Raw genomic sequence first — 12,852 nt, forward strand, 5'->3', positions numbered from 1 at the left:
CTGGATACAAAATTAACTAAAAAATCAGAAGCCCCCCTGTATACCAAAGACAAAAGGGCCTAGAAAGAAATTAGGGAAACAACATCCTTCACAATAGCCCCACTAATAACAAAGTACCTTGGGGTGACACTAACCAAGCAAGTGAAAGACCTGTTTGAAAAAAAAAAAAAAAAACTTCAAGTCTCTGAAGAAAGAAATTGAAGAAGATATCAGTAGATGGAAATATCTCAAATGCTCATGGATCGATAAGATTAACACAGTGAAAATGGCCATCCTGCCAAAAGCAATCTACAGAGTCAATGCAATTCCCATCAAAATACCAACACAAGTCTCAGCATCTGCTTTGATACCCTGCAGGGTAGAGCCTTTCAGAGGCCCTCTGTGGATGGCTCCTGTACTGTTTCCTGTTTTCTCCTTCTTCTGGTGTCCATCCTCTTTGCCTTTCTGTATGGGGTTTGAGCATTTAGCCAGAGTCCTCCTTATTGATTAGTTTCTTAAGGTGTACAGATTTTAGTAGGTTTATCCTATATTATATGTCTAATATCCAGTTATGAGTGAAAATATACCCTGTGTGTCTTTTTGTTTCTGGGCTACCTCACTCAGGGTGAACTTTTCTAGTTCCCACAATTTACCTGCAAATTTCATATTTCCTTGTTTTTTATTGCTGAGTAATATTCCATTTGTGTAGATGTACTACAATTTCTGTAACCATTCCTCAACTGAGGGGCATCTGAGTGGTTTCCAGCTTCTGGCTATTACAAATGAAGCTGCTACAAACATGGTTGAGCAAATGTACTTATTGTGTACTTGAGCATCTTTTGGATATATGCCTAGGAGTGGTATAGCTGGATCTTGAAGAAATGCTATTCCTAATTGTCTGAGAAAATACCAGATTGATTTCCAGGGTGGTTGTACCAGTTTACATTCCCACCAACAGTGAAGGAGGGTTCCCCTTTCTCCACTACCTCTCCAGCATGTGTTGTCACTTGAGTTTTTCATCTTAGCCATTCTGATGGGTGTAAGGTGAAATCTCAGGGTTGTTTTGATTTGCATTTCCCTAATGGCTAATGAGGTTGAGTATTTCTTTAAGTGTTTTTCGGCCATTCAATATTCCTCTGTTGAGAATTCTCTGTTTAGCTCTGTTCCCCATTTTTCAATTGGATTACTTGGCTTGCTGCTTTTCAGCTTCTTTAGTTCTTTGTATATACTGGATATTAGTCCTCTGTCAGATAAAGGGTTAGTGAAGATTCTTTCCCAATCTGTAGGCAGTCATTTTGTTTTGATGACGGTGACTTTTTGACCTTTTTATAGGCTGCCTTTTCATTTGAGTGATGGTGTTTTTGCCGTACAAAAACTTTTTCATTTTTATGAGGTTCCATTAACTGTTGGTCTTTTTTGATTAAATTTTTATTTTTTATATTAATTACAGTTTATTTACTTTGTATCCCAGCTGTAGTCCTCTTCCCCATTACCTCCCCATCTCTCCTTCATCTCCTTCCATGCCCCTCTCCAAGTCCACTGATGGGGAGGTCCTGCCCCCCCTCTATCTGACCCTAGCTTATCAGGTCTCATCAGGACTGGCTGCAATGTCCTCCTCTGTGACCTGGCAAGGCTGCTCCCCACTCAGGGAGAGGTGATCAAAGAGCCAGCCACTGTGTTTGTTGGTCTTAATGCTTGTACTAGTAGGATCATGTTCAGAAAGTCCTTTCCTATGACAGAGTTCAGGCATAGTTCCTACTTTCTCCTCTTTCAGGCTTAGGCTATCAGGTCTTATGTTAAAGTCTTCAATCCATTTGGATTTGGGTTTTGTGTAGGGTAAGACACACATACTCAAATTTATTTTTCTATCCAGTTTAACCAACATTTGTTGACGATGCTATCTATTTCTCAATGTGTATTGTTGGCATCTTTGTAAAATTTTGGGTGGCTATAGAAATGTGAGCATGTCTACAGGTTCTTAATTCCATTGATCATTGTATCTGTTTTTAATGCCAGCTTCATGTTGTTTTAATGATTATATGTTTGGAGTATATCTTAAAATTAGGAATGGTGACACTTCAGAAGTTGTTATTTTATTGTTCAAGGTTGTTTTGCCTGTCTTTTTAAAATTTTTTTATTTAACTTTTATTAATTACACTTTATTCATTTTGTATCCCCCCATAAGCTCCTCCCTCCTCCCCTCCCAATCCCTCCCTCCCTCCCCCATTTCCTCCTTGCCCTTTTCCAAGTCCACTGATAGGGGAGATCCTTCTCCCCTTCCATCTGACCCTAGCTTATCAGGTCTCTTCAGGATTGGCTGCAATGTCCTCTTCTGTGGACTAGCAAGGCTGCTCCTCCCTCTGTGGAGGGGGGTCAAAGAGCTAGCCATAGAGTTCATGGCAGAGACAGTCCCTGTTCCCCTTACTAGGGAACCCACTTGGATACTGAACTACCATGGGCTATATCTGAGCAGGGGTTCTAGGCAAACATTTTTTTTTCACATATTTATGGAACATTTGTACTTTTATTTTGAAAAAAATTCTATTTATTTGTTAATTTTTTAAAATTGAAAACAGGTTCTTCTCTTATACAATACATCCTAATCACAGTTTCACCTTCCTCGACTCCTCCCAACTACCCCCACCTACCATCTTCCTCAAACCGACTCCCTTTCTGTTTCCTCTTCAGAAAAGAGGCAGGTTTCTAAGAGATGACAGTCAAATGGGACAAAACAAGACACAATAATTTGTAGATTGAATTCACATCCAATTTTTGTGGCTTTTTTTTTTTTTTACTTTTTTTTTTTTATTTTTCTGTAACTTCTGGACAATCAGCTTTTGTTAGGTGAATGTCTAAACAGGATTTTCTTCAGTTCTGTAGAATGCTTTTATTCTATGGATTGCTTTTGTTCCAGTGCAAACCTTTTTAAATTCAAGGTTATCCAATTTGTCACATTTTTTTTTTTTTTGTTCAAGACAGAGTTTCTTTGTGTAGTGCTGGCTGTTTTGGAACTCATTTTGTAGACTAGGCTGGCTGCCTCCACCTCCCAAATCCTGGGAGGTGTCGCCACAACCTGGCTAATTTGTCAATTCTTGATATTTCACTTGAGCTATCAGAGTCTTTTATAAAAATCCATTTCTCATGACCACGTATTGAAATATTTTCCGAATTTTTTTTTCTATTGGTCTCAAAATTTCAGGTCTCTAACCCACCTTCAGCTCTTAGAAGAAAATGAGAAATCGGAATTTAGTTCGCTCTTCTGTATGGACATGTTCCACTTCACCCAGCATCATTTGTCTTTTTGCAGCATAATTTTTGTGCTCTTTTGTTGAGAAAAGAGCACAAAAGAGCTTCAGATGGCTGAAGCTCCTCAGAGTTACTTTTTCTGTCTTCTAGGCTATTCCAGTGATCTCTGTAGTTTTTGCAATTGCCGTACTATTTTTGTTATTTTTTACTATTTTTACTATTTTTGTTATTATGGCTTTGCAGTATCATTTTAAATCAGGTAATGTAGTATCTCCAGAATTGCTCTTTATTACTCACAGCCACTTAGGTAATTTAAGTTTTTGTATTTCTAAATAAAAATTTGGGATTAGTTTTGCTATTTATTTGAAAAAATGTCATTATAATTTTGATGGAGATTTCATTGACTCTGTAGATCACTTTTTTATATGACCATTTTAATAACATTAATTTTGCCTATCCATAAAGATGGAACTTTATTTCTTCATATAATATCCTCTTCAATTTTTTCACTATTTTATAATTTTTATTAATGAGCTCTTTCACCTCTTTGGTATTTTTGAAGAAGAATATTATAAATGGAATTATTATTTTTTGGCATCTTTCTGATCAGGTTTTCTTGTGTGAAGAAAAGCTACTAATCTCTGTGTATTCATTTTGTATTGATACTGTGCTTTAACTGTTCATTAGATGTAAAAGTTTTCAAGTTGAACTTTAGTTTTGAGGTAAAGGATCATGAGTCCAGGGCAGGGGGTAGTCAATAATCAGCAAGGACTTTCATCTATGCTTTTCTTTTATGTCTTGTGTTCTTACCCATCTTCTTTTGGTATCAGGTACCACGGAATGATCTTAGAAGTTTTTCTATTATAAAATTGGGTGTGCCAACCTTACTGAATTGCCCTTGTTATTATCATGTTGTGGTATTCTCGTCGTTTCTGATTAACACTGGCTCAGTATCTGTTTTGTTAGATATGTCACTAGGTAGGTTGGGACATGATGTGTGAGGGGCCTGTAGGTGGAATGTGGACAAAGCAGGTCATGGTTAGAGCCTAAAGTTTGGCGTCACATAATCAGGGCTGAGAAGACTAGTGTAAATCAAATCTAAAGACACAATATTATACTGATGATAGATTTTTTTCCGTGACATCTGCATACACAAATATCACTGAACTTTGCTTTTGTCTGCTTCCTACTGCTGTCCCTTCTCCTCCTTGTTGGTAGTCAACTCCTGCTCTCAAGCTCCATACTCCATCACATTCTCTTATTCCTCCTTCCCTTTACCTTAAGATTGCTACCTTATTTCTCATACTATTCTTCTTTAATGTTTTGCACATGTACACTCACACATATATTTCTATATTCTGCATATTTTAAAAAAAATCGATATTTGTCTTTGTGAGTCTGGCTTATTTTACTTAACAAAACGATCCCCAGTTCCATCAGTTTTCATTAAAATGTCATGATTTCATTCTTTCTTATGGTTGAAGAGGATTCATATATATGTATATATAATTCATATATATATCACATTTTAAAATCCAGCTATCTACTAATAGACACTTAGAATGATTTCATAACTTGGCTACTGTGCATAGTGCTATAATGAACATAGATGTAATTATTATTTCCTTTGCTGGAAAGAAGCTTTTTCATATAATTCCATTTGTGAACTCTTATCTCATGAGCCCTTGAAATCCTACCCTGAATGTCATTTTCTATTTCTGAAATGAAGCGTTTCCTTATGTCTCCCTCTGTTTCAAAGTGTGAGGTCATATAGTAAGGTATTTGAATAATTTGAATTGATTATTATACAGGTTTTTATGCTATTCTGGAGTATTACTCAGCAATGAAAAATAAGGAAATCATGAAATTTGCAGGTAAATGGTGGGACCTGGAAAGGATCATCCTGAGTGAGTTGTCCCAGAAGCAAAAAGACACTCACGGTATATAAACTCATATAAACATACAATATAGAATAAACCTACTAAAAGCTGTACATCTAAACAAACTAAGCAAAAGAGAGAACCCTAACTAAAATGTTCAATCCCCATCCTGAAAGGCAAAGAGGATGGACATCAGAAGAAAACGAAAATAGGAAACAACCTTGGAACCCGCTACAGAGGGCCTCTGAAAGCCAGAAGAAAACAGGAAACAACCTTGAAACCTGCCACAGAGAGCCTCTGAAAGCTTCTGCAGTATAGACTGTCAAAGCAGATGCTGAACCTGATGGCCAACTGATGGGCAGAGTGAATGGAATTTTATGTAAGAAGTGGGAAATAGTAAGAGCTGGAGGGAACGGGAACTCCACAAGCAGAGCAACAGAACAAGATAATTTGAACACAGGGAACTTCCCAGAGACTCATACTCCAACCAAGGACTATTCGTGGAGATGACCTGGAACCCCTGCACAGGTGTAGCCCATGGCAGTTCAGTGTCCAAGTGGCTTACATAGTAATGGGAAGAAGGACTGCCTCTGACATAATCTGATTGGCCTGCTCGTTGATCACTTCCCCCTGAGGGGGGAGCAGCCTTACCAGGCCACAGTAGAGGACAATGCAGCCACTTTTGATGAGAACTGATAGTCTAAGATCAGAAAGGAGAGGAGAACCTCCCCTATCAGTGGACTTGGGGAGTGGCATGCATGCAGAAAGGGGAGGGAGGGTGGGATTGGGAGGGGAGGAGGGAGGGGCTTATGGGGGGATACAAAATGAATAAAGTGTAATTAATAAAAAAATAATAATAAAAGATTTCAAAAAAAAAAAGAAGGTTAAAAAGAAGTTAGTGTCCTCACAAATAACCATCATTTTTCCAGCTATTCTGTTTGCTCCTTCCTAGAAACAGCTCCATCTGATCCATGGATGAGTATTATTTCATTAAAACTGGATCTTGGGCTTAGTGAGACAGGTCAGTTATGAGGAAGTACCACTCTTGCAGATGACCTGAGTTCAATTTTCAGTACTCATCTCAGTATCTCATACCAACCTGTAACTCTAGTTTCAAGAGATCTGATGACAACTGTCCTCTTGTGGGTATCAGCACTCATGTGCATGGCTCTTCTCTTTCACATACACATAAATAAATGTTAAAATAAACATTTTATTTTAAAATAAATAACCCTAAAAAAATTTTGATCCACTTTCATTTTCTTACATGGAAATCCAGTTTTTCCAGCATTATTTTTGTTGAAGAGACTTCCTTTTCTGACCTTTTTGAAGTAAATTAAGTAACCGTAGGTTTTAGGGGTTGAAATCTGGATCCTGTCTAGTGCCATTCATCTAGAGGCTTATATTTGTGCCAGTGCCATTCTATTTTTGTTTCTGTAGCTCTGTGGAAATTTACTGGTTTTATTTTTCTTCTTTTTAACTAAAATGGAATATACTTTTAGATTTTTAAATATTTTCTGTTGTTGTACTTAGTATATTTAGCAGTTTTTCTATTTTACCAGTGAATTTTTTGAAATGTCTGAAAATTCATGTATTTTAAAGATATTAATCTTTCGTTTATTATTAATGTTATTTGTTAATGATAAACAGTTTATTTGGAGGATAGAAATATAAGTTCAACTAAAGGCATAAAAGTAACTTACTATTGGAAAATGGAGTAAAAAAAAACTTTTTTTCTGTGGTTATGGTCTGTTGTTGCTGGAAAAGGAAACTACTAGAAAATGTCTTTATTGAAAGCAAAGGAATAGACTTTTTATCATCTCTTCTTTCTTATCTCTCTTCTCTTATAATGTTTGATTTGGAGAACTTGTAGTCCTCATTCTGGGCCATAGACTTTGAGATAAAATTATCAAAGAGCTCTCACCTCAAAGCATCTATATAGACAGGATCTTAACTTGCCACAGATGGTGTAATATTTTCTTTGTATAAAGTCAGTTAGCAAATACAGATGTAGTCCCAGCTGCCAGCTGAATATAAGTTGATGTCTGCCCACAGACTGTGCTGTCAGATCCCTTAGAGGCATAATTATTTTTTCTCTTGATAATACATACACAACTTAGAGTATTCTAATTGCTATTTAAAGATACATAATTTTTTCATGTTTACACTCATTTAATGAATTGTTTGTGATAAATATTATGGTTTAATGCTTATTCAGAAGCAAAATTGTTTTATTTCTCTTCTGCCTTTTGCAGAGATTTTTCTGTATCAGCAGAAGATTTGCTTTTTCATTCTCCCCAAAAAACCAAGCTTCTAAAACTTGATAGTTCTATCATTAATAATCATGTAGATGGAGACCATTCTAGTGATCCCTTATAGACCTACATATCCTAGGAAATGATAAAAAAGAACATTTCTCAAGTGGAGTCAGTTAGCTTCTTTTCATTTTTATTTCTGTTTGTTTTGTTTTTGAAACAAGCTCTCATGATAAACTGAGCCTCAAACTGACAATCCTGCTGTCTTAGCTTCTGGAGTTCTTGGAAGTACAGATCTGGATGGTCGTGACAGTTTACTTTTCTTTTTAACAAATAAGGCAGGATGAGATTCTCCTTTAAAGCAAGAGTGCAAGTTTTATATTTTCAGTAATTTCTTCATTGCGTGTTTCATGTCTTTGTTTCTCAGACTGTATATTACCGGATTAATAAGGGGAGTAACCACGGAGTAAAACAGAGTCACAAGCTTCTGCATTCCAGCTGTGTGCTCAGATGTTGGGCTCACATACATGACCATCACTGAGCCATAGAAAAGAGAAACCACAGTCAAATGTGACCCACAAGTGGAGAAAGCCTTTTTTCGTCCGGCTGCTGAAGGGACTCTCAACACAGCTCTCATAACTAGAGCATAAGACCCCATGATGAAGAAAAATGGAATAAATAAAAGCAAGGAACTTAAAGTAGAACTAGTCAACTCTATTAGGGAATTTCTCACACAAGTGAGGGCCAACAAAGGGCCAGGGTCACAGAGGAAGTGGTCTATAATTCTGGAGCCACAGAAGGACATCTGGGAGATGAGGATGATGGGAACAGGGAACCAGAGGAATCCAAGCACCCAGCAACTGATCACCAGGATGTTGCAAAGGTACCCAGTCATGAGAGCAGGATAGTGCAGAGGCCTGCAGATGGCAAGGTAGCGGTCAAATGCCATGACCGCCAGGAAAAAGCATTCCGTAGAACCCAAGGAGAAGAAGAAATAGAACTGCAGGAAGCACCCAGAGAAGGAGATGACCTTGGTGTCAGAGAGGAAGTTGACCAACATGTTGGGGACTGTGGAGGTGACATACCAGATCTCCAGGAAGGAGAAGTTGGCCAGCAGGAGGTACATGGGGGTGTGGAGTCTCTGATCCCAGCGCACAGCACAGATGATGGAAGCATTTCCCATGAGGGTGAGGAGGTAGACAGTGGAGAAGAGTGCAAAGAGGAAGATCTGTCCTTCCCTGGGGCAGGGGAAGCCCAGGAGAATGAACCCAGTGATGGTGCTGGTGTTGCTGGGGCTGCTGAGGGTTTTCATTTGTCTGTGACCTGGGAAAGCACCAGAAATTATCAGATATCAGTTCAGAGAGAAATTATAACCAGAAAGTATTTTTAAGTCATGTTCAAGGAATGAAATCATTTACATATCAAATGTCACTATTTTGCTTGATCTGGAATCCTCATGTGGTGCATAGTTTTGCTCTGTAAGAGATAATGTCAGAGAACAACAATACAAAGACAGAAATTTTTTTTTGTGCAATGAGTGACGCAGTTTATAATATTTAAGTACATAGTTTAGTAAATCATCAAGAACACTCTGCTTTAAATACCTACACTATCTTATCCTGTTGTTATATTCACTCATCAATGATAACTGTTTCCTCTTTCCTTATAATTTAATGTCATTTAAAGCTTATTATGTATTCCTAAACAATCTTTCTTGGCTTTTCCTGTTTTTGGATTTGCTACAAATGAAATCGTCCTGTTGGTCTTTTGGATGGTATCTTTTGTTCAGTAGTAACTTTATGATAGTTTTATAGTAGATGGCCACAATCAACATGTTTCACTTTCAACAGAAAATATTCATTAAAAGATCATGAAAACTACCCACAAACTGTTTTAGGAGACCACTTTAGTGTACATTAAAACTTGCAGCCACTCTGAAAAGTTTACTATGTGGAGATCTCCATTATGTTTTAAACCAGGTGTTTTTTTTTTCTCTAAAATTTTTTCTTTTATTGAAAATAGATTGTTTTCTTATACAATATACCCTGACTATAGTTCCCCCTCTCTCTACTTCTCCCAGTTCCTCTGCACCTCCCCTCTCCTCCATACATACTCTCTCCCTGTCTCTCATTAGAAAAGAACAGGCTCCTAATATAAAACAACCAAGCATGACAAAATAAAACATAATAAGACAAAGCAAAAGCTATCATATCTCAGTTGGACATGGCAACCTGACAGGAGACAAATGATTCCCAAGAACATGCAAGTGAGCAGAGTCTTACTCATTCTCACATTCAGGAGTAACATAAAAATACTAAGCTAGTAACTCGAATATACACACAGAGGACCTGGTGCAGACCCATGCAGGTCCTGTGCTTGCTGGGTCAGTTTCTGTGAGCTCACATGTCCCTTGATTATTATAATTACTTTTGCAGATGTTTCTTAACCACACTCCTTGCTTTTCTATGCCTCTCCTCTAAGATGATTACCTAAGGGTATACCAAGAGATTTCTTTCATTTTAAATTTTAAAAAATTATTTTATTTTATTTTTTTACTTTACAATTTATTCACCTTATATCCTGATTATAGCTTCCTCTCTCATCTCTACTTGGTCCCATCCTTTTCTCCCCTTTTTTTCCCCATCCTCCTTCACTGAAAAGGAGAGTCTTCCTCCCCTACTTTCTGAATCAAGACTGCCTGGATCCTCTTCTTTTGTGAGCTGGTAAGATTGCCCCACCCCCAAGGAGAAGTGATCAAAAAGCAGGAAACCTAATTCATGTCAGAGACAAACCATGCTGCCCTTACTAGGGAACCCACATGGAGACTGAGATGCCTATCACCTACATCTGAACAGGCAGTCTAGGTCATCTCCATGCATGGTTCTTGGTTGATGCATCAGTCTCTGAAGTTTCCCCTCCATTGTTGTCTTTTGTTGGTCTCTTTGTGGAACTTCTGTCCCCTCCTGGTCTTTCTGTCTCCCCTTTCTTCCATAAGACTTCCTGCTGTCTGCCCAAAGTTTGGCTTGAGTCTCTGCATCTGCTTCAATCCCCAGCTTGGTGGTCTTTCATAGGACATCTATGGTAGGCTCCTGTTCTGTTCCCTTTCTTCAGATGCTTCCTGTGTCTATCCAGATTGCCTTCTGAATGAGAATTAAGTACCCTTCTTAGGGTCCTCCTTGTGGATTAGCTTCATTAGGTCTGACTTTAGTATGTTTATCCTATATTGTATGGCTAATATCCACGGATAAGTGAGTATATACCAAGAGTGTCTTTCTGGTTCCTGGGTACTTCACAAAGATGATCTGTTCTAGTTCCATGAATTTTGCAAGCAACTTTCATGATTTCCAGTCCAAGTGGATCAAACACCTCAACTTAAAACCAGACCACTAAATCTGTTAGAATCAACAGTGGGGAAGAGCCTTGAATTCATTTGCACAGGAGGCAACTTTCTGAACAAAACATCAACAGCCCAGGCTGTAAGATCAACAATTAATAAATGGGACCTCCTGAAACTGAAAAACTTCTGTAAAGCAAAGGACACGGTCAACAGAACAAAATGATAGCCTACAGACTAGGAAAAGATCTTCACCAACTCTATATCTGACAGAGGGCTAATATCCGGACTATAAAAAGAATCAAGAAATTAAACACCAACAAAACAAATAATCCAATTAAAATGGGGTACAGGGCTAAACAAAGAATTCTTATCCGAAAAATAATAAAATGGTTGAGAAACACTTAAAGAAATTTTCAACATCCTTAGTCATCAGGGAAATGCAAATCAAAATGACTCTGATATTCCATCCTACCCCATCAGAATGGCTAAGATCAAAAACTCAAGTGACAATACATGCTGGAAAGGATGTGGCGAAAGGGGAAACCTCCTCCATTGCTGGTGGGAATGCAAACTTGTACAATCACTTTAGAAATCAATCTAGCACTTCACAGAAAATTGGGATTAGCAATACCTCAAGACTCAAGCTATGCTCTACCACACAACAGGGACATTTGCTCAACTATTTCTGGCTATTATTTTCCAATAGCCAGAATCTGGAAACAACCTACATGTCCTTCAAATGAATAATAGATATACAAATTGTGGTACATTTACACAATTGAATACTACTCAGCTATTAAAAACCAAGGGATTTGTGATGAAACTTTGGCATGAGTTTAACAGTTTTTTTTTTTTTTTGAGAAGTTACTTGTTCCTAAGTCATTAGGCATCACCTATATTTTGCATGTAGGATACTTCCAACAAAAATTCAAAAGATGAATCAATAAGAGAGAGAAAGAAAGAACAGAGGGAGAGGGAGAGACAGAGAACACACCTCTTCGATGACCTAGTGTGACTGTGGAACACAGACTTTAGGAGGAATACTATTTTATGATGTATTAATTTATGTTATCTTATAACGCAAGCTGTCAGTTTGGGGAGATATTTAGATTCATTGTAAAAAATATCTGCATTTTACTTGTGTTAAAGCATTTTCACAACCATCAAGAATAGATGTATACTTGAGCGTCTTTTGGATAAATGCCTATGAGTGGTATAGCTGGATCTTGAGAAAGTGCTATTCCTAATTGTCTGAAAAAGGGCCAGATTGATTTCCAAAGTAGTTGTACAAGTTTGCATTCCCACCAGAAGTGGAGTTTGTAGCAGCTTTATTTGTAATAGCCAGAAGCTGGAAACAGCCCAGATGCCCCTCAGTTGAGGAATGGATACAGAAATTGTGTTACATCTACACAATGGAATATTACTCAGCAATAAAAAACAAGGAAATCATGAAATTTGCAGGCAAATTGTAGGATCTAGGAAAGATCATCCTGAGTGAGGTATTCCAGAAGCAGAAAGACACATAGTGTATATACTCACTCATAAGTGGATATTAGACATATAATATAGGCTAAATATACTAAAATCTGTACACCTAAAGAAGTTAATCAAGAAGGAGGACTCTGACTAAGATGCTCAATCACCATTCAGAAAGGCAAAGAGGATGGACATAGGAGGAGAGAGAAAACAGGGAACAGTACAGGAGCTTACCACAGAAGTCCTCTGAAAGGCTCTGTCCTGCAGGGTATCAAAGCAGATGCTGAGATTCATAGCCAAAGTTTGGGCAGAGAGCAGGGAATCTTATAAAAGAAGTGGCAGATAGTAAGACCTGGAGAGAACAGGAGCTCCACAAGGAGAGCAACAGATCCAAAAATCTGGGCTCAGGGGTCTTTTCTGAGACTGATACTCCAGCCAAGGACCACTCATGGAGATGGCCTGGAACCCCTGCACAGAGGTAGCCCATGGCAGTTCAGTGTCTAAGTGGGTTCCATAGTAATGGAGACAGGGACTGTCTCTGACATGAAGGGATTGGCCTGCTCTTTGATCACCTCCCCCCTGTCGGGGGAGAAGCCTTACCAGGACACAGAGGAAGACAATGCAGCCATTCCTGATGAGACCTGATAGGCTAGGAACAGAGGAAAGGGGAGGAGGAGCT

General features: G+C 38.1%; 1 protein-coding gene across 1 annotated transcript; it reads right to left on the minus strand.

Moving 5' to 3' along the window:
* Positions 1-7,736: 7,736 nt before the first annotated feature.
* On the minus strand, positions 7,737-8,672 carry LOC129677970 (olfactory receptor 11G2-like). The gene has a single exon (XM_055608654.1). It carries the CDS (start codon positions 8,670-8,672, stop codon positions 7,737-7,739), a length of 936 nt encoding a protein of 311 aa, XP_055464629.1.
* Positions 8,673-12,852: the final 4,180 nt, after the last annotated feature.

This window comes from Psammomys obesus, unplaced genomic scaffold, assembly GCF_907164565.1.
Source record: "Psammomys obesus unplaced genomic scaffold, mPsaObe1.curated_primary_1811, whole genome shotgun sequence".
Classification (NCBI taxonomy): Eukaryota; Metazoa; Chordata; class Mammalia; order Rodentia; family Muridae; genus Psammomys; species Psammomys obesus.